We start from the raw sequence: 23,321 nt of genomic DNA on the forward strand, positions 1-23,321 counted from the left end.
AAACAAAAACAAAAAAGCGCAAATAAGAATAACTGATCAAAAACAAGAGACAAGAAAAATGATTTCATCGATGGCATATTAATGAAATTGTGCTTAATTGTATTGCATTTATTTAATTTAAATTATTTATGATAATAAAGAAAAAACATATATGAACAATTGTTCCAATGTATTTGCAAATACTGAAGATAACACCTCATTTTCTTAAAGCGTTACGATTGGGCAGCCATCAACATGGCAGTGTTGTAGAGGGCAGTAGTCACTCATCTTTGCAAGTGTCTGCCTGGAATTAACATTTTATTTCAAAACTTTCAACATAACTACCATTAATTTCCAGGTGTTATTGTAAATGGATTTGGTATTCTATTAAGGTGCAGAAGAGAGAAGATTCCTTATTTTTTTGACTATATTTTACGGAAATTCATGATCTCTTTTCGACTGTGCTAGACTGGTTAACTATATTCTGGTTATAAAACAATATAAAAACACTCAAAACGTATGCTCTGTTTTAATATATACCTTTATTATTTTGTGTAAATGCAGTGTAAAACAAAAAACAATTAAGAAACTGTTTTATTTTCAAAATTTATAATTAAAATCAACGAAACTGCTTTTTTATTTCTATTACTTTCAATTATATATGATAAAGTCATTAAATATTAATTTATTTAAAACCGAAAGTAGACATAAAGAAAAAACTGGTGTACAGTAATTCAGTTTAAAAAAGATTTCTGGGCAAACATTTATTGTAATACATATGCTAGGATGAGTACCGGAGTCATATCACTTCGGTGGGATAAGTCTCTCTCTTCATCACCCCCTTTTATAAAAAAGTCCTTATATACTAGTTTCTGAAGGTCGAAGAGCAACGTGTCCTTGAACCGATGTCACCTCAGTCGCAATGCTTTTATTTCAGCAAAACCATGTTTAGGAGGTCGAGACTTGGCCGCCGCTAAACATGTCTCTTTAAGCGACTTACTAACTGGCCGTTTGACGCATTCGTCAAAGTAGCACTTCTCCACGTTATGCAGAAATTCCACCAGTAGTCGGTCATCGCCGCCATTGGGTCCCACGGAGTACTCGCATTCGTAGCTATGCTGCTTGAGATCTCGAACACAGCAGTCGATGAACTCTGCATTGGCAGAAAACCAGTCGTTGTGACGCTCTAGGGGAATACCCAAACGCGTCCTTACTACTCCAGTCAACCAGGTGTCATCGATCCAAAAAAATGACACCCTCTCCGCCTCCGCTACAATCCTCTCGGCCGTTGGCACGTTGGTCACGTAAAGCCAGCCCGACAAATAAGCGGGATATAGAGCATGTGGGTACTCCTTTTTGCTAACGTACCACTTGTTGGCTCGCAGGCGAATGGGAGGCTTGGCATCCAATACGTAGCCGGATAACAAACTGCTTGATGTGGCCAGTCCGGGTTGGCGCACCTCGAGGGTCTCTAAATACCTGCGCAGATGAAATACATCGTAGATGATGTCATCATCCAGTTTAATGATAAACTTCGCCTGCTTTTTGCACTCTTCAGAGACCCACTTTAATCCCATTACGTGTTTGTAGCTCAGATTGCGATAGTCCTCGATAAAATTACCCTGGAGAAGGTCCCCGAAACGCTGCTGTTCGCTGGCCAGTTGATCCTGGCTGATAAAAAGCTCTTTTGAAGGCAGGGCTGCTAAGAGAAAGACTCTTCGCAAGCCCATCTCTGCCAGCTTGCTTTGCGGAATCGCCTGTCGGTGAGCTGATCGCAAGGCATCGTTTCCCGCATACGAAGTGACTATTAAAACGGCTAATCGGGGATTACAAAAATGGTTACGGATGCCTTACAATGGTTGAATTAAACAGACGAACTTACCTAAGAGTTCTCTTTTAGTCTTTCGACACACATTACTGACCAGCAAGTAGTGGAAATCCGTGAGATTCAGAAGGGAATTACTTGGCGTGGTATTAGAGTTAGCTGGATCTTCCTTCGTTTCGGGTGGTAAGTGCAGCAAGAAACCGTCATCAGGGGACTGCCTTGAGTCCCTTAAGTGACTCGAAAAGTAACAGAGACTCAGCAGGGCGATCAAAAGAAGCGACAGGATAATCGGAAGCAATCTTCGTCCGCGCATGCGCATTTTTCTCACATTCTACGTGGGATTCCCCTCGCACTATGCCGTTTGTATGTATATGTGGCTGGATCCAACTTGATAAACTTTAATGAACACAATGCTTAGAACGAGTATATATTATGAACAAAAATAAAAATAAAAATATGTGTTAATAACAAATATTTTCACGCCTTGCCAGTGCTTACACACACCAAATTAGCGTTAGCAAAATCGGGAACCGTGTGACCGTATTTTCTTTTAGCGTATACACTCTCCCAGCAGCGTTGCCAAGTCCGATAAACATCGATTTTTATGCCATGCCAGCTCTAGTTGTTGTGTTGTTGCTGTTCTTTGCGGATAACAGTTTTCAGCACGGAGTGCGTGCGTGTGCGTGCGTCCAAAACGCAGTTGTGTGTGTGTGCGTGTGCTTTTCCTCATATTTTTCTAAAATAATTGTACTGAACTGTTAGGCTCTATAAAGAGAACGCCATTAAAACAACAAACCTTTGTAGATTTATTGTAGAATTGCGCTTAAAATTTCCAGCTTAACAATTCCAAAATCTCAAAACAGTGACTGCAACACCAACAAAAACGCAGTAGCAGCGACGTCGGCAGAGTAACAACAAGAACAACAACTTGGTGATGAAGCGATGAGAGAAAGAGAGTGTAATATTTGACAGCATGTGAGCTAATCAGCAAAACTGCGATTTCTGCAAACATTTTGAGTTTCTTAAGGGCAATTAATAAACGGAAAAGTGGGAAAACGTATAAATATAATAGTAACAAATTTATTATTGTTACGTTCTGTTCTCAAGTCAATAAAAAGAGGGTAAACATAAAAAAGAGAGAAAAAAAACATTGAGCTGTGACCACCAAGAAGCGCAGTCGACTTCGCTGCCGGCAGAACGAAGAAAAAGAAGAAGCAAAATAAAAAGCAGATTAACCTGATTGAAAAGCCTAAAATATAAAGATTGAGTGTTTCGTTATTTTTCTTATGTTTGCCCATTTGTACTCAAAAAATCGGTGCCAAAATAGTTGAAAATTCAGAACAGCACAGTAACCAGAAAAACTGCTGGCACCAATCTTATCGGGGAAAAAAGTGCTCCGGAACCCAAATTATGTTTTTATTTGTTTAGCGATGGATTATTGATTCTGACATCCGAAAAATCAAAGAAACTAATAATCCAAGTGAAAAGTAGTGACATCTAAGGCAAGATGACGGATTTTGTTGAGCTGATGAACAGCATGTCTAGTACATTCAATAGCGACTGTGCTACTTCAACAGCGGAGGGTGGTACGTTGCTAAATTTGAACTTGGCGGAGGACAAAACCCTCAAGTGGCGTAATTTGGCCAATAACCAGTTCGCCAGTAAAGAGAAGAAGCAAAAGGACAAAGAGGAGGAGCGCAAGGATGCAAGGAATCGAGAGGAAATCGAAGATATCAAAGCACTTTTGGCAGATGTTGTCGATGCGGCTGCTGTCAAGCTGGAAGAAGAAGCAGCGCAGAATGCAGAAAAAGTCGATCAAAATACAAAAAGAGAAAGGGATGAAGAAGAGAGTAGGAGGGAAGTGGAGTACGACCAAGATGTCGCGAAACAAGACTCCGAAAAGGAAGAACAGCAGAAGAATGACAGAGAGACATCCATAACAGTAAAGCTGGAAAGCAGTGAGCGTGCAGAGAAATACGCAACGGAAAGTGCAACGATGTCGACAGAGAGATGGCAGAGCGAAAGCTTTAAAACTGAGCAGCAAAATAAAGAAGCAGCGAAGCAAGAAGAAGAAGACATGCTAGCAGTAACACAAAAACCTGCGGCAATTGCAAAATTAGGGACAATAACAAGAACTGAGGCAGCAGCATCTCCACTTGTTGTTAGTTCTGCTAGCGTCAAAATCACTGCTGACGCAACCAGCCCTAGTGCCAGTATAAACGGCGAGCAGCGAGCAGCGACGTCGGCAGGGGCTGCGACATTAGCTGATAAAAATGTAAGTAAATGTTGGTGTGTGTATCAGCTTCGAAATTTTAGCCGTTTCTTTTATTTTTTGATTTATTTAGAAGTTGTTAGCCCTTGACTGCTGAGTTCTTTTCTTTCATTGATTTTTATGTGTTATGTACACATATTTATGTGCATACATTTTCTTATTTGTGGCATTGTTTTTTGTTCAGCACAATCATAACAAATGTTGGGGAGTTCCCTTATTTCCCAACTTGTTGATTTTTTATACAAATTAGAGACTTTTGTATTATCTTGGAGAACTATTTGTTAAAATTTCAGTCGTCACTGGTCATGCACTCCCCAAAGAAAGCGAGAGAATAGAGTTATGAAAAACTTTAAGTTTAATTTCCATAGATAGGTAACTTAAAAATTCTTTGCATAGAAAAAATTTTTATTATTTATTTACTCTATAAATTGTTCAGTCATTTATGTATTTTGATATTCTCATGACTATTCCAAAACATGAAATCCATTTTCAGTTGGTATTATGTATGTACATATCCCATACAATGAGTAGGCATTTGTCATAGTTCCTGGGGGATTTGCATACACGTTTCGTTGGGCTAGAAGTAATTGCGTCCAAGACAAAGGGGACTAAACCATCCATTCATTCATCCTCTTGGTCAACAGACCTCGTGTGTTTGGTAGAATCAGTTGTCTAGGCAACCAATGAAGCCATTTAAAGCTTTCTTTCAGTGCTGGTACTTTTATGCAGTATGTCCATATATGTATATATAGATATATATCTATATATATATATATATATATATACAGATATGTATATGTAATAATAATAATAATACTGAGGACTTCTTCAGTCGGCACATTCAATGACTGTCTGTATTTTGCAGGAACAAGTTTCGCCGGGTGGAACGCGACGCTCTCGAAGAACACCCCGACCCACTGACACGCCTACTTTAGCTACTGATGAACAAGTTCAGGTGGATCATAAAAAACTCGAAAAGTCGGAGCAGTATACGGAATGTAGTAGTAACCTGGAGAGATTCACACTGGAAGATAATACTGCTATTGTTAGACTGCAGCTGAAGAGTGAACCGGAGAAACCGTCACCGACTACATCATCGCCTGAGGAAAACTCGGCTCCTACTCCCAAACGAGGAAGGGGTCGAGCCAGGAAAATAAGACCTGATGCCGAGGTGGACACCAGTGAGGTTATTTTACCATGCGAGGATCCATTGGGTGAGAAGAAACCAGGACGTAAAAGGAAGCTCCCGGATGAACTGCTAGATCAGCAGCACATAAGCGACCTTGTAGTGGTGAAAACAGAGCAGGATGAATTGGGTGAGGCTCCCTTGGGAGATGTCAAGAGAATGCGTCGTAGTGTCCGTTTGGGCAATCGATTACTAGCCGATGGAAGCACCTGGGAGGAAGTAAAGACGGAGCCGCATCCCCCTCCGCCTTCTACAGATCTTTCCTTGACGGAGGTCACTTCTGACATTTTGCCACTAGCCGCGCTAGATGAGAAGACCCCACCCAAAAAGCGAGGGCGCAAGGCAAAAGTTCCACCCGGTGTGAAGTTAGAATCAGAAACATCCTCCGTGCTACCCATTGCTAATGGCAACAAGAAATCGAATTCCACTGGTGGATCCGAACTTCAGCTGCCCAAGCGTTCAAAAAGAAGAATTAAACCAACGCCAAAGATATTAGAAAATGACGAGCTGCGCTGTGAGTTCGAAACGAAGCACATTGAGCGTATGACCCACTGGGAAAGTGCTGCAGCAGTAGATGGGGATTTTGAAACGCCAACAACAGGCGGTAATGGCTCGAATTCCTCGACCTCAAGGCAAAAGAGCGACAAGTCTGACGGGAGCAACTTCGAAGGTGGTCCAGGACATCCAGCAGGCACAAGTGCCATTAAGAAAAGGCTCTTCTCAAAGTCCCAGCGCGACATTGAGAACTATGATGCTGCAATGCTAGCCAAAAGCAAATTACGCCCGTGTCCGGATGTCGAACAGTTTCTAAGCGACATCAAGGCATCCCGAATTAATGCAAATCGATCACCAGAAGAAAGAAAATTGAACAAAAAACAACAACGAAAACTGGCCAAACAGAAGGAGAAGCACCTAAAGCATTTGGGACTGCAAAAAAACCACATAGATGAGCCCTCGGATAACGACAGTTCCAATACGGACAATGAATTTTTACCTACTACAAGAGTGCAGGTGGGAAAACCAAGTGTTACTTTGAGAGTGAGGAATAGTGTTACCAAGGATCTGCCCACAACACCCGCTGCCGCTCAGAAATCACGGAATCCAGTCGTACAGGCAGCAAAACTTACGAGAAGAATAGGGGCAAGAGGAGCCGGAGAAGTTACTGTGGCAGCTCGAGCAGGTGTGTCCGTATCTACACTCGATGCGGAGCAGCTTCACTCGTTGAACACTTCGATTCAAGCTGATGTTACGCCCATAAGAGACTTAGATATTAGGCCCAGCACCTCTAGAGTGGCAAAGTTTATTTGTCTATGCCAGAAGACTTCCCAGTACTATGCCAGGAATGCCCCGGATTCATCATACTGCTGTGCCATTGATCACATCGACGAGCAGAAAATTGGCTGCTGCAATGAACTATCCTCGGAGGTTCACAATCTACTCAGACCCAGCCAACGGGTTAGCTATATGATCCTATGCGACGAACACAAAAAGCGCCTACACTCACACAACTGCTGCGCGGGATGTGGCATATTTTGTACACAGGTAAAGACAGAATCATTATTGTTACCCGCAATCTAATATTTTTATTATAATACAGGGAAAATTTGTGTTATGCAAGCAGCAGCACTTCTTTCATCCCGATTGTGCCCAGCGATTTATTCTGAACACTTCATACGAGAAAGAAGTCGTTGATATGGAAGATCAGGGAGTCAAATTCAGCAGTCCCGTGTTAGTGCTTAAGTGTCCCCACTGCGGATTGGATACACCAGAGCGGACCTCTACGGTAACGATGAAGTGTCAGTCCCTGCCTGTCTTTCTGCGCACCCAAAAGTACAAGATGTGAGTAAATTGTACTGCGGATTCAGCGTCTCTTTGATTTAATTCATATATACTATAGTCAAAATGTTGTATTAATAAATTCTTTACTAACCACGCAGCAAACCCGCCAGGTTGACAACCTCTCCGCACCTTACCCAATTTGGAACCGTTGGGAAAGTCAATACTCCAGGAGCCAAGGCCAGAAGTAAGGGGGGACCTTCCACCGCTGTAACTTTAAGCGCGTCATCATGCTCTGCCTCAAAAACAAATGGAAACCAGAGGGGCAGGGCAGGCAGCTCCAATTCTAACTCCGGCCATGCTCTTAATTCGATAAACTTTGCTCAACTCATACCCGATTCCGTAATGAATGTAGTGCTGCGGGGTCACGTGGTTTCTGCCAGTGGTCGCGTGACCACAGAGTTTACCTCGCGGGATATGTACTACGCAGTCCAAAACGATGACTTGGAGCGCGTAGCGGAGATTCTGGGTAAGTTTGTTTGCACTCGACATTTATCTTAAAAGGTCTAATGTTTTTGGAATAGCTGCCGACTTCAACGTGCTGACTCCCATACGGGAGTACTTAAATGGCACCTGCCTCCATTTGGTGGCCCACTCGGGAACACTTCAGATGGCATATCTGTTGCTCTGCAAAGGAGCCAGTTCACCGGATTTCGTTAACATTGTGGATTATGAACTGCGGACTGCGTTAATGTGTGCGGTGATGAACGAGAAGTGCGACATGCTAAATCTTTTTCTGCAATGTGGTGCGGATGTGGCCATCAAGGTTTTTATGCCTCCTTATCCCAAAGCATCTATAGTCATTAAAAATTCTATACTTTCAAAAGGGTCCAGATGGCAAGACGAGTCTGCATATTGCTGCCCAGTTAGGCAACTTAGAAGCCACTCAGTTGATTATAGACAGCTACCGAACTTCTCGAAATATTACCAGCTTTTTAAGTTTTATTGATGCTCAGGATGAGGGCGGTTGGACGGCCATGGTGTGGGCAGCAGAGCTGGGACACACGGATATAGTTAGGTGGGTTCCTTTGCCCCTAGGCGTTTTCTTAAAGCTGATTAATATTTTTCGCTTTATTAGCTTCCTGCTAAACCAGGAGGCTGATCCTAACATCTGCGACAATGACAACAATACGGTGCTACACTGGTCCACGCTGCACAATGATGGTCTGGACACGATTACGGTCCTGCTGCAGGCAGGGGCGGACTGCAATGTACAGAATGTAGAAGGCGACACGCCTCTGTAAGTTTATTTACCAACAAATTTAAGGAGTACTGATAACAATTATGTCAATTTTAGGCACATTGCTTGCCGTCATTCTGTCACCCGCATGTGCATCGCGTTAATAGCTAATGGAGCCGATCTAATGATTAAGAACAAGGCGGAACAGCTGCCTTTTGATTGCATCCCGAACGAGGAGTCTGAGTGCGGTCGCACTGTTGGTTTTAATATGCAGATGCGCAGTTTCAGGCCTCTGGGCCTCCGTACATTTGTGGTTTGTGCAGATGCCTCGAATGGTAGGGAGGCACGACCAATCCAGGCGGTTCGCAACGAACTGGCGATGTCTGAAAATGAGGATGAGGCCGATTCGCTTATGTGGCCGGATTTTCGCTACGTAACGCAATGCATCATCCAGCAGAACTCGGTACAGATTGACCGACGCGTTTCACAAATGCGCATCTGCTCCTGCTTGGATAGTTGCAGTAGCGATCGCTGTCAGTGCAATGGAGCCTCCTCGCAGAATTGGTATACTGCCGAAAGTCGACTGACTGCTGACTTTAACTACGATGATCCTGCGGTAATTTTTGAATGCAACGACGTCTGTGGTTGTAATCAGGTTAGAGATTTGGACATCAGAAATAATCCATTCATACTAAAGTCTTTTAAACCTATTATATTCCTGCAATAGCTTTCCTGCAAAAACCGCGTGGTACAGAATGGGACAAGGACACCTCTACAGATTGTCGAGTGCGAGGAGCAGGCGAAGGGCTGGGGTGTACGGGCGCTGGCCAATGTTCCCAAGGGCACTTTCGTGGCCAGTTATACGGGTGAGATTTTGACTGCAATGGAGGCAGATCGACGCACCGATGACAGTTACTATTTTGACTTGGACAACGGTCACTGCATCGATGCCAACTATTATGGCAATGTAACCCGGTTTTTTAACCACTCGTGTGAACCGAATGTTTTGCCTGTTCGTGTTTTCTACGAGCATCAGGACTACAGATTCCCCAAGATAGCCTTTTTTGCCTGCCGCGACATCGATGCCGGAGAGGAGATATGGTAAGTCGATCCAACGATTTTAAGGTTAACAGGTTAGATAGTCGAAAATAAATATTTTAAAATGAATTTTAAAGACAAAAAAAAACATTAAATGAGCCATTGTTTCTTTTTTTAATTGTTATATTTTTGCTTAAGTAAAATGACTCTTTGAGGAGTATGTAAAATAGAAAAAATGCGTTTTAGACCCTTTAAAACATTTTTGATCAGAATTAGGAGTTTCAAATATCCTTGTCTAATTGTTCATCCTACTGCCAAATTAAAGTTCAGACCTCAGGAATTTCTACCTATTTCGATTGGTAACAACGTGCACATTTAACTATATACTTTCCAATTCCTTTCTTTCTGTGGGTTTCCCTATTAATCTTTGTTGTTTCCTCCTAGCTTTGATTACGGTGAAAAATTCTGGCGCGTGGAACATCGCTCCTGTGTGGGATGCCGATGCCTGACAGCAACCTGCAAGTACGCCTCCCAATCCTCAAGCACAAATGCCTCGCCCACGGATGCAACAACTGTACCGGAAGATGCAACGGGAACGTTGTCATCTATAAATCCGGAGAAAATTGAGCAGGCGTAGGCAAAAACCACCTCAACTTGAAATGATTTCAGATTCCTCAGTCTCGTCCGACAAACAAATTACCCACCAAAACCATCAGCAACCAAATAAGACGGACATCTTACATCACAGCATCAGCAGATTCGATAACCATGTTTGTAATATTTATGAACGTATGAACGATGAATCATTATCGATGCCCGACCGGGACTTTCTTCTTTGACTGCCAAATGTTTCATGGTTAACAAATGTTTATCTATTTTTACGCATACATATAGTGTTTGTTTATTATTAATTTCGTTTGATTTGTATTAATTTTCTGACCCCCTATCATTAATGTTTTTATTTGTATTACTTGTAAAAACAAATTAGTTTATACTTCCTGCGTGAGACAAACTAATCAAATAAGAAGGGCAAATCAAAATTGCTTCACGACATTGTGGGTGTGTGTTTCCGAAACTTAAATGTTTCAAACTTAAAATTAGACTTGGACATTACCAGGGTTATATAGAATCGTAATGCCGGAAAAGTCCATCTAGTCATAAGAATGAAGGAGACGGAGTATATCAATAGGAAAGAGAACACATATTTTTTTTTATAGAAGTAGTCAGTTTTTTTTTTAAGTTTTATCAGCATGCTCAAGAAATACGTTAAAAAATTAAATAAAATGTTTGCTTTTACCTTTAACCATGAAAATTAGACGGTGCAATAATCATTTAAGCTGCACTGTAATGGGCACATAAATGTTACGAGAAACCAAAAGTAAAAAACATTGTCTATATTACACATATACATGTTTTGTGCAGGGTTAAGTACTGACACACACCCCCAATTTATTAGCACTCTACTAATCCCATCGAATCTGGAATCTTTATCTGGTATCAAAATTGTTCAGTTTGCTAAGCAAGCCAAGCCACAAGTGCCTACAAGAAAATTATACCTAACCCGTTTGCCCTCTAGGAAAACCCTAACTTGGTTTTAAAGCAATATAGTTTTATATCGGTACAATCTATCCGCTTTCACCTTCGATAGTCAGCCGAAAATTGATGCGACGGAGCATTGATTACTTCATGTAGGAATTCTTCGATTTCGATCATATATAAGAGTCCCAACCCACGCAGTATATCCCCGCCTTTGCTATATAGACTTTGACATACATGTATGGCTGTAAACGTTAATGTGGGGTTTCTATATATTATTAACTTTAACTGTTTAAAACGACAATATGTAATTTAAGTCGCAAGATTTTCCCTTTCAGCCACAAAGTCAAGACTCATAGGTCAAAGGTCACAAAAAGAGGCGCTTCTGTGATTTTCTGTTGGCATTTCTATCCGTATTTGTGTACCTACGACAAGAGTCAAGAATAATAATATATGTATACAGTTCAGTGTCCCCGGGGGTATTCAATGCGTACCACATATTGACACAGAAAAATAAGGTATTTAATTTTAACTGTTATAGCTGACAGTGAAGGCTGTTATCTAAGTGGTTTTGTGTTCTTTAGTTTTGTTTTTCTTGTGCAAACAAACTTGTGAGTTGCACCCAAAATTTAAGGAATACGGTTTGTAAGGAGGCAGTTATATAAACGTTTAACCATAAGATATTGAATTGATTAAATTCACCATAAAGGAGCACAGCAGAAAAGGTGCAAACAATAAACAAATATCATCAGTGTGCACATAAGATTGACTTTTTAATGCGGCTTCATTTTAGGTCGGTGTGTTCGTTTTCCGAGGGTTTAACAATTTGTGTTTACATACGAAATGAAACACATTGGGTAAAGCCTACATTTTAAATTTGACCGCCCAAATATCAGCCCTGCAGTGTTGCCACACGTTGTTACACTAGGTTATCGAAACTAACAGCTGATTTTTGTTTTGTAATATTTGAGGTTGGTTTTCGGCTGACTATTTTATTAAATTAAATTAAATATGGACTTTTTACTTTTAAGCGTTTGCCAAGTTGACATTCCAAAGGAAGGCCATTAAAGCCCCAATTGACAAACCATCAAATATTCGTTGCAAAACCACCTGGGAGATGAGTTTTCCGGACAAGGCGGAGCGCACAAAGTGCTGGAACAACCGGGACGAGTATTGGAAGTGTCTCGAGGAGCACGCTCCAAAGCACAGATCTACCAGTGGGGAAAAGGTACCCACCCCCTGTCAGAGTCTTCGCAAATCATTCGAGCAATCCTGCCCTGGTCAATGGGTCAAGCACTTCGATCGCAAGCGTACTTATGACCAGTTTAAGGAAAAAATGGCTCAGGGCTACGATCCCTTGGAGGACCGTACAAGAGCCGAGAAGCAGGCTAATTGACCTTAACGCCGCCTAGGATTCTGGAAGTACTGTTGGCCACCTAACACCCGTATTTGTCTACCGTTTTATAGTAATTAAATAAACTATGTAATTATCCTCCAATGCTAAGTGTGGATTGATTTTATGTATACTTTGAAAATAGGGTGCAACTAGATTTTAAAGATAAAAACTAGTGTTTTATTGTTTTATATGTACATATTTATTATTGACATGACATGCCCATTGTTGGGTTAATGCTTCTGCTCCCGTATTCAGTGTTCACCCTCCAGAGTTTATTACTGAATTATCGATAACAAAAAGCAAAAAGGTTGCATGCTAATTTATGTATTGTAGTTTACAATTTAATTGAGTATCGTCAGTGGGAGCAGTTAGAAGCGGTGTAGTTAACGTAATGGAATCGATTACCTTTGGAGTTTTGACTAGTATGTGGGCCCTTATCCCCAAGAGAACTCTACTTTACATGGTTTTTTTACCCCTAGTTAGTGACACATGTTGGCAGGAGCCGGCAAAGGATACAAGTGGTCCTATATTAAGACAACTGATCGGTGAAAATTTTGCCAATACCCAGGTGATTGGAAAAATAGTTCCGGATGAAAAGGATCTCATACAGCACGAGCTACGTAAGTGGATCGATCGGGAGGAGCTGCGAGTAATTCTGACTACCGGAGGAACGGGATTTGCACCACGGGATGTGACCCCAGAGGCCACTAGGCAGCTGCTCGATAAGGAATGCCCACAACTATCAATGTATATTACACTAAAGTCCATCAAACAAACCCAATATGCGGCTCTTTCCCGTGGAGTCTGTGGCATTGCAGGAAATACTCTCATCTTAAACTTTCCTGGTAGCGAAAAGGCCGTAAAAGAGTGTTTCCAGACCATTAGGGAACTCTTGCCCCATGCTGTTCACCTTATTGGTGACGATGTGTCCCTGGTGCGGAAAACACATGAAGAGGTCCAAAGTTCCGCACGCCAGGGTCACATTTGCCCCAACAAAACGGGAACCGGCACAGATTCCGATCGAAACTCGCCCTTTCCAATGCTGGCCGTTCAAGAGGTGCTTTCAATAATCTTTAACCAAGTGCAAAGGACCAATCTGGATAATATTCTCTTAGAAATGAAAGCGCCGGTTAACATTCCACCCTTCAGGGCTTCCATCAAGGATGGTTATGCCATGAAGTCCACTGGATTTTCTGGCAGTAAGCGTGTTTTGGGATACATAGCCGCCGGAGATGTAGTAAGTTTTACATTTATTTATAGTGGCAATCGATATGAGCAGATAGGAACGAAAATAATTATTAGGAAATATTTAATGAAAGTTTTAAATACTAATTACAAAGCGCACTTTCATTCGGTTTCAGCCTACTTCTTTGCCGCTGGCAGAGGATGAGTGCTACAAAATTAACACAGGGGCACCGCTACCCCTGGAGGCAGATTGCGTAGTACAAGTGGAAGACACTAAGTTGCTGCAGTTAGATAAAAACGGACAGGAAAGCCTTGTTGACATAATGCTGGAGCCACAAGCTGGTTTAGATGTTCGGTATGTAGTGCGAAATACCAAGGAGAAACCAAATAAAACAAATGTTTTATAACTTTTATTTATTTTATTTTATTTCTTTAGGCCTGTGGGTTTCGATCTAAGCGCCAATGATCGCATATTTCCTGCTCTAGATCCTTCTCCCGTGGTGGTCAAATCGCTGCTGGCCTCCGTGGGCAATAAGTTGGTTATATCTAAGCCCAGGGTGGCTATAGTGTCCACTGGAAGCGAGCTTCTTTCACCGCGCGATCAGCTTACTCCAGGAAAGATCTTCGACTCAAATACCACCATGTTGACGGAGTTGCTGCTTTACTTTGGTTTTAACTGCATGCACACGAGTGTGCTAAGCGATAATTTTGAACAGACTAGGGAATCGCTGTTGGATCTCTTTGAAGAGGTGGACTTTGTCATTTGCAGCGGTGGGGTCTCCATGGGCGATAAGGATTTCGTAAAGTCCGTGTTGGAAGACCTTAAATTTAAGATCCACTGTGGCAGAGTGAACATAAAGCCAGGGTAATATTGTCTTCATTGTATTGTATTTAATATTGTCTTAAGGGCTTGCCCTTAATGTTATATACACTTATCTTGTGTCCTTCAGGAAGCCCATGACCTTTGCCAGCCGGAATGATAAGTACTTCTTTGGTCTGCCCGGGAATCCAGTGTCAGCATTCGTTACTTTTCACCTGTTCGCCCTGCCCGCCATCCGCTTTGCTGCTGGCTGGGATCGCTGCAAGTGCTCCCTTCCTGTGCTTAACGTGAAGGTGAGTTCTAATCCAATTTAACCACATTGTGAAATTGTAAGTGGCAACGGACTGTTATGATTGATGGTAGTTTTATCTTGGAAATTAATTAAAGTACTACAGAATATAGATTGCTTTCAATCTTCTTTGTTCAAACTTATCTTTCGCCTTATCTCTTTGGTAACTATTAATAAAAAATAGTTTGTCAAATTACCTGTATCAAAAGAGGTTAAGGTAAATGCGAAAGTTTTTAGAATATTGAAATCAGAAGCAATTATCGTGATACCTCAATCGTTATATGTACATTAAATTGTTCATATATACGTAATAATGAGAAAAAGCCACTGCAAATGTTGTATAATTCCTTGATAAATTTTCATTTCAGTTGCTCAATGACTTCAGCTTAGATAGCCGCCCGGAGTTCGTTCGGGCCTCAGTGATTTCGAAATCTGGAGAGCTATACGCCAGCGTCAATGGAAATCAAGTAAGCCTCTTTTCTCTAAAATAAACCCCATATTATGATAATTTTCCTCCGCCTTTCCTAGATTAGTAGTCGCTTGCAGAGCATTGTGGGTGCCGATGTTTTAATAAACCTTCCTGCACGTACCTCTGATCGCCCATTGGCGAAAGCTAATGAAGTTTTCCCGGCCTCCGTGTTGCGCTTCGACTTTATCTCCAAGTACGAATAAGAACTACCTAAACATAATAGAAGAAGCTAAAAAACTCAGACAATACAGATACATTAGCATAAAGCTTTATTTTTTCATGTATGGTAACATTAAATAAAATGTTCAACAATTCCACCGTTAGCAGTGTGAACAAAAACGATTAAAAAGTAAATATTATAAAAGCCTTCCGAAAAGAAAAAAAAAGAAATATTATCAATCAAAAAATATTGTAAGCATATCAAATAGAGAGAATGGAGCAGGATTAGAGCGTTATAGTAAATGGGATCAGGATCAGGAGCATATATACAGGAAATGGAAGAAGACGAATCTTAAACCGACTGACTGGCGTTCTCTCCGACAGATGAAGCTACCGGCTTCTGAAGTCGCAGCGAGGAGCGACATGGCAACGCGAATTGGTATTTGTTGTGATTCAGGAGCGCATAGCGCTGCTGCGGAGCAAAGTCCCACAACGCCCGCTCGATCACATGAAGGGCGTCCGGACTGAGCACGTCCGCTGTATACTGAGTAGGAGCCCCAACGGCCAAGGACATGGCTGAAAGAAAGTGAAAAAGTTGTATATAATTTATTTATTTCCCCAACCTGATGGAAACCTTACTTTGTGCCATTGGTGCCTTGTACAATGACTCTGCCGTCATGCCGCAGGTATCCAACGCGACTACGCTGACGCCATAGGGATGCAGCTCCTTGCGCAGTTCTTCGGCACACTTGTCTACGGCAACGCGTGAGGCATTAAAGGCAACTAGTCCATCACCTCCGTTTCGAGCACTTCCACCTCCACCTACTCCACCCAAGTAAAGGAGTCTTCCACGTGTCGGACGTAGGAAGCTTACAAAGGCCTTCGCCACACGTAACGTGCCCAGGATGTTGGTTCTGAGCATGTGCTCCCACTGTTGGACATCCTGCAATTCAACCTGGCCCCGGAAAACACTGCCACTAGTGTTAATTACGGCCGCAATCCCGCGCTCATCGGCATTTAGGTTGGCACCCATTATAACGGTGGCCTCGCGAAGCACATCCTCTCGGGTGACATCCAATCTCATCGGAATAATAGTGCCTGAAATGGGTTCTTCACTGTACTCTCGGATCTTCATCCAACCGGAAAGAAGTTTGGCAGGTAGCGAGTCTTGGGCCTCCTTCATTCCAGCGAAAACCCGACATCCTTTGTTGGCCAAATGGGTGCACAACTGCAGACCCAATGCGGTATCCGCACTGGTTATTAGAACCACCCGACTGGGATGACTACCCGCACTGGCAGAGACGCTATCCTCGCGCACCTTACAGATCAGGTAGATAAGCAACGCGCCGGCGATCGAAAAAAGCGCCAGCAACTGAAAGCCCAACACCAGCATGGTCATTGCCTCCATTATAACATCGCTGGAATTAAAGATGAGATTACAGGTGAGCAATCTGGTACCACTGAAAATTTAATTTATATTAAATTCAATTAAAGAAGTAACAACTAGAGGCGATCGCGGCTTTAACATACAAAAGTTTTGATATTACCTTTTGTGGCGATGATGACCTAGACTTCCAGTAATAAATACATTTTGGTATATTTACTCATTAGTAATGAGGGATATTAGGCTTAGGGATTAGACCCAAACAGACTCAAATTTTTATTTTGAAAACTCCCCCAAGATCTAGTATTTTGTAACTTTTTAACTGAGTATTGCATTTTTACAATTGAACAGCACTAACTTCCTATATTTTAAGATTTCCACTTTCACCAGACTTTCTCCTAAGCCATTTAAAATCTTGGTATGCAATCCTTTTTAGTTTTGCGATGAGTCGATGTGATCGAACGATCGCTGAAGACTTGTATTTTTTCTTGTATTATTCGCATACTCGCTTTGCGCACTTCATCACATCATCACAGTGATATGATACTTTTAAATAAACTGCATTATTTGATTGTCGTTGCAGATCAGATAATAAATTTGGAAATTTTTGCAAATGGCACATTTTTATTAATTTATTTATACCTTCCTAGCACCATTCCTAGCTAGTTGCGCGAATTTAAATATATTTAATTACAATAACCTAATAAAATTGAAATGTATTATAAACTAAATGTGTTGTAACCTCTAAGAAAATATAAAGATATATAGTAAAATGTTTAAAGTTAAACCGAGTCGAACAAATGTCCCGTCCCGTGGGCTTAGAACAACGCTAAGAAATAAAATAATAAAAATATCAACGAAATAGGTTCACGTCTTTATTGATTAAATCTGCTTAAAACTAACTCTTGCGACAAAAATATTCCTTGTGCTGCCCTTTTGATTACATTGATTTTGGGAGCAAGCTATCCCGCTCGGGCTATTGGTTGTACACAATTAGGTATTTTAACAACAAGAACTTTATAAAGGTATTATAACAAAAATATGTTGAAGTGTATATACAATAATTGACACTTTCTCTTCCAAACGAGGAGTTTAATCACCCTCTAGAGTTGGGTAACCAGAGATTGCACTTGCAGTATATGAAGTGGCTATTTATATTTAACTTGGATATACCTACCTGGTATACATACATCTCAGTCTTTTGGCATTTTTACTTACCTTACCGACGCATCGAATAACAACTTTACGCTTGTCTTGCACTATTTCCTTTCTTTCTATTTATTATGATTTAATTATCGTACATTTTTCGACGCCTGTAAAACGGTTTCTCGAAGAAATCGAAAATCTTCCAAGTGGGGTAACAGCATATAGATACATAGATATCCACGTATCTTTGGATCCATGGACACGACAAACGAACGTGTCCAGCGAGGCGTGGCCAAGCATTTGGAAATAAACTATGTCTACGTTTTCTTCACTTTCCACTTCTGATGAGCAAAAGGAGGAGATTTGGGGTTGTGTAAGTGTAAGTTAGAGACAGGGGATGAACCGAAGTAAAAGTTTGTGCCCAAACTACTGTATTTTAAGAGCCGTGATCTATGACATGTCTTTTTAACCCAATTACACAGCCAGTAAATGGGAGCAGCTGGTATCAGGTTAGACGGCTTGAACTATTGTCTCTCTAAGGCTATTTTATTTTTCGATTTTTTTTTTTGAATTTCTTCTAAATAAATTATGAAATCAAAGACGCATAATAAGATTTTTATCTTCTTGAACTTGCTGCTACATTTATATACTCTGACTTAAAAACTAATTGCTTGGGCCACAAAGCACTTATTTTGTTGTTGGTGGTTCCGGCGTTTCCCTTCATCGTCAAGCTGAAAGAAGTTTGTCGACACGCGGAAATATGTTTGCCATATTTTTAGCATTTCGGGTTTTAATCGCGGGTGTTAAATTGAAGTGTAGGGTAAACGGAATGTACGCTGCTTTTGGTCAAACTACCGATTCAGCGGTATTGCATCCGCCACCGGTTGCGTAATTAGACAAACAAACGGCGGAAAAAACAAATGCATAATGGCGATCAAGCAATACGAGGAAATTGGAAAAAAAAAATTGGAGAGCAGTTTTGGTATTTGCCAGGTTTTTGGAAAAGATTTCGGACATTAATTATATTTACAAGTTTTAAACTCTGAGCACAGATGTAAAGTACTTTACTTTCATATATATGTAATATATTCATACATTCTTACTTATTCTACACATGTATCGTTTAGGTGTTATTCTTCTATTGCATATTAGCCATGATATGCATTACCTGGTTGCATGAGCATCATACAAGTTTTGGGGGAAGTCGTTATATCAACTGCCTGACAGTTCTAATCTAATCTTAGATCGGACCTAATCTAGTCGTGATAGGCATGTAACTAAGGGGGCTAGACAAACCGCGCTTGTCCACTATCTCTCTTAGTATGTTTTTATACCCGTTACATTTAGAGTATTAAGAGATTTAGAGTACAGAATAAGTAAAAAGTAACCAACTTTTGTCCTTTAAATTAGACCATAAAAAGTTTTCTTTAGTAAACTAAAATAAACTGCGTCCAGTTTCGGGAGGTTGGTCCGAAATCTGTTTAGTGGTTGGACTAATCACTTAAACTTATACTTAGCTATACCGCTAACTCGTACAGTAAAATGGGTAATAGATTATCTTTACCACAACAAGGTGCCACGACCATGTTTTTGAAATTTTTTAATTTTACTAATTTTTTCTTGCCAATTTGTATCGCTCTTCAAATACATTTTTGAAATATCTTTCCAGCTCTCTCTCTAGCTGAGTGAACGGTATCTGAAGTAGAGGAAATCGCAAATAGCGTTCCCTCTTGCTGTTTGTTCGGACCCCGTTTTGTGTTTTACTCGCATTGAGTACGAGGCAATTCGGATAAATACCAATATGTATGTAGAGGCGAATATTAAAATTTTGTTGACTGGCTTTTATTTTATGTTTTCTTGGTTACACAGTCCGAAAGGCATAAGACATTAGTGGTTTCTAACTAATATTGATACAAAATCAATCAAAAATCTATGAAGATGTGTGTATCCGTATACGCAGTATGGCTGTGATTATGAATCCAGCTTGTTACAAGTAGGATAGTTTCCTTTACGATTTAATATAATTTATGCATATGTTTATTGATAAACACAGTTATTTTACAAAGAAAAACAAGGATTGGTAAAAGTGGACAGGTGTAAACCTGTTTAAAAAAGCGATATATTCAATATATTGGATAAATCGTTTGAATATTTTTATTTTATAATGAACAAACTAATACCTGGCCTTGTGAGGTAAAACTGGTTTCAAAAGTTAAAGTGCAACGAAACGATAAATATTTTTAAGATGCTATATTCAATATCGCCTAAACCGCTTAAACCATTTTTGGGCTCGGCCTTTTCCCCTTCGTTTCTTATACGCAAATGCAAAGCGAAATTGTTGTCTGATTGCCATAATTGATGAAGCGATAGAAGAAATAAAAGGGAAACGCCGAGAAAAAACAATAGTCACGGCAGAAAAGCATGCAAAACAAAACCAAAACAAAGCAAAATCAAGTAGTCCTAATTAATTTGCACTTCAGCTGTGGAAAAAAGTTGAACATTTTATTTTATTTAGTCTGATTTTGTTAAATCTTGTTTTTTTTTTAATTAATTCAGTTGTCGAATGCTACAAAATGAATTCCTTATAATATATTTAATGGGTTCCCAATTGGAATTTGCTTTGGTCATTTGCTAAAGTTATTGTTTATCGTTTGAATATAGGCCAATATTTATGTGCTAATTTGTCCAGAGAAAAAACCAGGGCCTAGGATTTGACCTTATTACAGGGAGATTGTCAAAAGCACAGTACTCTGCAATAATCTTTTATTAATTACTTGCAAGCCTTTTTTTTAGTTCTTTATTCTTAATTGGAGTTTACAGCCAGGCTGTTTTCATATTCCGATGTAAAAAAGTGCCTTTTGTTGATCTTGCTTTTCCCCACCTAAGATTAGATCATTGCCTTCTAGTCAAGTGAGCTATGAACGAACGGGCGTGATGGCATTTAACTCCGAGATATTCGGATCGGATGACATCATCTTTGCGACCCATCATTATGTGGTCACATGAAGTGGGAGTGGTAAGAGGGGACCTATAAACGATAATCTACCACGGCTTTCGACATCATTATTCCCTTGTCTGGGGTGATATTATTTAAATCAAGTTTTCTACGCAAGGAACGAAGCATTTGATGAGACCCTATGAATTATATATAATCTCGATTAGTATGACAAGTGGAGTCAATATGCTATGTGTGTTTTTGTTATAAGTCTTTACGTTTGAAGTCTAAGTTTGATTGAAGTTTTATTTCCAAATATAAGTCAAAACTTGTTGGGTTAAACTAATGTAAACTATAAATAATATATTGAAAGCTTTATTGTTTTTAAAGATTTTCTATTCCCTGTTCCCGGTGAAATACGTTTCATAAATGTATAGGTAAGGCTTTTTACGTCGTTATTTCCCCTTTAATAAATACAAACAACCTCTACGATTCAATTGATGTTAATTTAGTTTTTTTTTTATAAAAAGTTATTTCAATGTGTAAAGTCTTTATATTAAATGTATTTTGTTTACGAACCAATTAGTGAATTCGGCTATCGTGTGTGTCAAATTGCACTTTGTTTTTAATTTAGATGTCTGCTTTTGTTGGCCCCAAAACCGAAAATAAAAACTAAAAAAATGCATTGCGTTTGCAGCTGAACAACTTTACGCTCCATTCAGCATTGAAATTGCTTTGTGCCACTTTCAAAGCTATTTCTACTGCAACAAAAGTAATTGCTTCTCTATTTTTTTTTGTTTTTTCTTCTGTTTTTGGTTTTAATTATTTCTTATTTTCTATTTGCAACCATTTGGAATGCCTCCTATGCACTTTTAAGCTCTTTTCTTGTTGGCAACAGACACCGAAACAGGTGGCACTAAATCAATTGATGCTAAAGGGCTTACTTGTACATATGTATATGTACATATGTACTTACATATAACTGTACACGTCTCTGTGTCTGTCGCAAAAGTCTACGGGTGTATTGCATTAAATGGGAAAGCACAGAACGGTTGGCAACGATAATAAAAGAGAGGCAGACAAATTAACAAATTCTGTCGATTTAGTACTAGCAGCCAGTCAACTCCTCAACCGTCTGTCTTCAACCCTCGTTGGCACATCATGGTCGAAAAAATAAAAAACACTTTCAGTGTAATTGCGAACATACATATAAGACGTTGCCATCAAACGAGCTTTCCTTTCTTGGTGTTGCCACTTTATGATGGAGGTTTTTCGATGGGGTGATCTGCGTGTGCCTCGGGAATTTTAATCATATTTCTCCGTTCGAACATGCCTAATAATTTGTTGTTGCGCCGTTTCCATTTCTTTGTGATTACTGAATGCAACTGACGAAAAATCCACAACGAAACAAATATACACACTTTCAAAAAAATTGTAGGATGGAGTGGAGTGTGGTCGTGAACCTATTTTTTGCCCAACGTTCTTGAATTCCAGTTGGTAAATTCATCCGAATTTTGAAGTAAAAGGTTAGAACTTGTCTGATTTAAGTAATTGGATCTTCATTAATCTTGTGTGCGAACTTATGTGAGAGTTATTTCAGAACAGCTTTCCGTTTCAGAACTGCCCGCTGAACTTTTTGCTTTTTGCATTCAAGCCATTGCTTATTTTATTCCCAAGTGCTTATTCAGTTAATATCTTAAAAAACTAACTTGAGGAATTTACAGTGTAAATTCTTTTTGAATAATCTGTTGGTATGAACAAGATTTGGCACGAGCTAAAGTGTATTAAGAGAGATCTTAAGAATCTGCAGTTAAAGTCAAGATGAAATCAGTATGCAAAGCGGGGAGTGTGGGGATGTCGTCATTCGAAGACCCAGCTTTTGGCTGTAAGACACGTTTGAAGCTCACCTTTTGGTATGTGTTCAATTTTAAAATTTAAATCTGGTTGACTAAAAAAATGACACTTAGACGGATCTTTAATATAGGAACAAAAAATAAAAAAAAAATATATGTTGCAAAACACGCGACGCCATATCAAGTATTCACTTTAAATTCACGATAGTGATTTAATTTTGTTTGTTTTTTGATTTACCAATTTTACGCACAGTCTGCCGATAGCCCAGGTCTGCTTGTGTGCGACAGAGAGAGGATTATGCTACTTATTTTTTGTTGTTTTTAACTCTTTGAGTCTGCTATATTTTTCCGCACTACGACTTTATTGACTGAGCTGGAACTCAAGACTGGTGGCTTGAATTTCGGGTTTGCTTTACCGAACAAAAATAGCCGAAGATCAGGCGGCGTAGACGAGGTCTTTCGGCCCCATCACGCAGAGTCGTGCCCCTCACCTTTCCTAAAGGCCTTCTTTTAAACACGCTTTTGTGATCGTGTGTCAGGCGAAAAAATGTCAAACGATAGCTGGTGATCCTTAACTGGTTTTCAAGACTTTGGAGTCCGTAGTCATGAATGTGAATAATATTTCCTGACCCACTATATATTTACATTCCACATTTTGAGGGCTCACAACTTGCCGAATCAGTTTTTGTTGTTAAGTGCAGTGCCTGTCAAATGTCGGTGTTTTTTTAATACACTTAATAACTTCTTTCTTAAACAATGAATGTGAGAGTATAACGATTCCGTCGATGAAGTCTCTTGTGGAAATATTGAAAATTCGCTTGTAATTGCAGTGC

The 23,321-nt window shown here is 40.0% G+C and overlaps 5 protein-coding genes across 8 annotated transcripts; 3 read left to right on the forward strand and 2 right to left on the reverse strand.

Moving 5' to 3' along the window:
* Positions 1-712: 712 nt before the first annotated feature.
* LOC6555645 (beta-1,3-galactosyltransferase brn) lies at positions 713-2,372 on the reverse strand. 2 transcript variants are annotated; one of them, XM_026983107.1, is made up of 3 exons: positions 2,309-2,372; positions 1,862-2,200; positions 713-1,795 (listed from the first exon to the last, which is right to left on the reverse strand). In XM_026983107.1, exons 2-3 carry the CDS (start codon positions 2,121-2,123, stop codon positions 888-890), a joined length of 1,170 nt encoding a protein of 389 aa, XP_026838908.1. In that variant the 5' UTR covers positions 2,124-2,200; positions 2,309-2,372; the 3' UTR covers positions 713-887. The 2 variants fall into 2 exon arrangements, with proteins under 2 accessions (XP_026838908.1, XP_026838907.1); XM_026983106.1 differs by having other exon boundaries at positions 1,862-2,217.
* A 12-nt stretch (positions 2,373-2,384) lies between these two features.
* Positions 2,385-11,612, forward strand: LOC6555648 (histone-lysine N-methyltransferase EHMT2). Of its 2 annotated transcripts, XM_001982337.3 has the most exons (11): positions 2,385-2,514; positions 3,296-4,079; positions 4,942-6,804; positions 6,860-7,101; positions 7,200-7,567; positions 7,623-7,864; positions 7,926-8,116; positions 8,177-8,338; positions 8,396-8,933; positions 9,006-9,379; positions 9,761-11,612. In XM_001982337.3, the coding sequence occupies exons 2-11, from the start codon at positions 3,312-3,314 to the stop codon at positions 9,951-9,953; spliced, it is 4,941 nt and encodes a 1,646-aa protein (XP_001982373.1). In that variant the 5' UTR covers positions 2,385-2,514; positions 3,296-3,311; the 3' UTR covers positions 9,954-11,612. The 2 variants fall into 2 exon arrangements, 1 of the variants encoding a protein (XP_001982373.1); XR_003408180.1 differs by lacking the exons at positions 4,942-6,804; positions 6,860-7,101; positions 7,200-7,567; ... (4 more) ...; positions 9,006-9,379; positions 9,761-11,612 and having other exon boundaries at positions 2,394-2,514; positions 3,233-3,304.
* Positions 11,613-11,728: 116 nt separating this feature from the next.
* LOC6555649 (cytochrome c oxidase assembly factor 6 homolog) lies at positions 11,729-12,351 on the forward strand. Its single transcript, XM_026983111.1, has 2 exons — positions 11,729-11,823; positions 11,884-12,351. The coding sequence occupies exon 2, from the start codon at positions 11,970-11,972 to the stop codon at positions 12,246-12,248; it is 279 nt and encodes a 92-aa protein (XP_026838912.1). The 5' UTR covers positions 11,729-11,823; positions 11,884-11,969; the 3' UTR covers positions 12,249-12,351.
* A 139-nt stretch (positions 12,352-12,490) lies between these two features.
* Positions 12,491-15,381, forward strand: LOC6555670 (molybdenum cofactor synthesis protein cinnamon). The gene is made up of 7 exons (XM_001982339.3): positions 12,491-12,670; positions 12,728-13,485; positions 13,610-13,788; positions 13,870-14,298; positions 14,384-14,546; positions 14,911-15,009; positions 15,071-15,381. Exons 1-7 carry the CDS (start codon positions 12,640-12,642, stop codon positions 15,212-15,214), a joined length of 1,803 nt encoding a protein of 600 aa, XP_001982375.1. The 5' UTR covers positions 12,491-12,639; the 3' UTR covers positions 15,215-15,381.
* LOC6555673 (uncharacterized oxidoreductase SSP0419) lies at positions 15,264-22,903 on the reverse strand. Of its 2 annotated transcripts, none has more exons than XM_026983110.1 (3): positions 22,740-22,903; positions 15,810-16,588; positions 15,264-15,746 (listed from the first exon to the last, which is right to left on the reverse strand). In XM_026983110.1, exons 2-3 carry the CDS (start codon positions 16,576-16,578, stop codon positions 15,523-15,525), a joined length of 993 nt encoding a protein of 330 aa, XP_026838911.1. In that variant the 5' UTR covers positions 16,579-16,588; positions 22,740-22,903; the 3' UTR covers positions 15,264-15,522. The 2 variants fall into 2 exon arrangements, with proteins under 2 accessions (XP_026838911.1, XP_026838910.1); XM_026983109.1 differs by having other exon boundaries at positions 22,727-22,903.
* Positions 22,904-23,321: the final 418 nt, after the last annotated feature.

Source organism: Drosophila erecta, unplaced genomic scaffold (assembly GCF_003286155.1).
Source record: "Drosophila erecta strain 14021-0224.00,06,07 unplaced genomic scaffold, DereRS2 tig00000283-arrow-arrow-pilon, whole genome shotgun sequence".
Lineage (NCBI taxonomy): Eukaryota > Metazoa > Arthropoda > Insecta > Diptera > Drosophilidae > Drosophila > Drosophila erecta.

What these genes read in the sequence shown, in the direction of transcription:
- LOC6555645 (XM_026983107.1), bottom strand. Translation starts at nt 2,123, where the DNA reads ATGCGCATGCGCGGACGAAGATTGCTTCCGATTATCCTGTCGCTTCTT. An exon ending in GACTAAAAGAGAACTCTTAG is followed by an intron (nt 1,796 to 1,861) that starts GTAAGTTCGTCT and finishes ATCCCCGATTAG; the next exon opens with CCGTTTTAATAGTCACTTCG.
- LOC6555648 (XM_001982337.3), top strand. Translation starts at nt 3,312, where the DNA reads ATGACGGATTTTGTTGAGCTGATGAACAGCATGTCTAGTACATTCAAT. An exon ending in GTGGCATATTTTGTACACAG is followed by an intron (nt 6,805 to 6,859) that starts GTAAAGACAGAA and finishes ATTATAATACAG; the next exon opens with GGAAAATTTGTGTTATGCAA. An exon ending in GTGCGGATGTGGCCATCAAG is followed by an intron (nt 7,865 to 7,925) that starts GTTTTTATGCCT and finishes TACTTTCAAAAG; the next exon opens with GGTCCAGATGGCAAGACGAG.
- LOC6555649 (XM_026983111.1), top strand. Translation starts at nt 11,970, where the DNA reads ATGAGTTTTCCGGACAAGGCGGAGCGCACAAAGTGCTGGAACAACCGG.
- LOC6555670 (XM_001982339.3), top strand. Translation starts at nt 12,640, where the DNA reads ATGGAATCGATTACCTTTGGAGTTTTGACTA. An exon ending in CAAGCTGGTTTAGATGTTCG is followed by an intron (nt 13,789 to 13,869) that starts GTATGTAGTGCG and finishes TTATTTCTTTAG; the next exon opens with GCCTGTGGGTTTCGATCTAA. An exon ending in CCAGCGTCAATGGAAATCAA is followed by an intron (nt 15,010 to 15,070) that starts GTAAGCCTCTTT and finishes CGCCTTTCCTAG; the next exon opens with ATTAGTAGTCGCTTGCAGAG.
- LOC6555673 (XM_026983110.1), bottom strand. Translation starts at nt 16,578, where the DNA reads ATGGAGGCAATGACCATGCTGGTGTTGGGCTTTCAGTTGCTGGCGCTT. An exon ending in CAAGGCACCAATGGCACAAA is followed by an intron (nt 15,747 to 15,809) that starts GTAAGGTTTCCA and finishes ACTTTCTTTCAG; the next exon opens with CCATGTCCTTGGCCGTTGGG.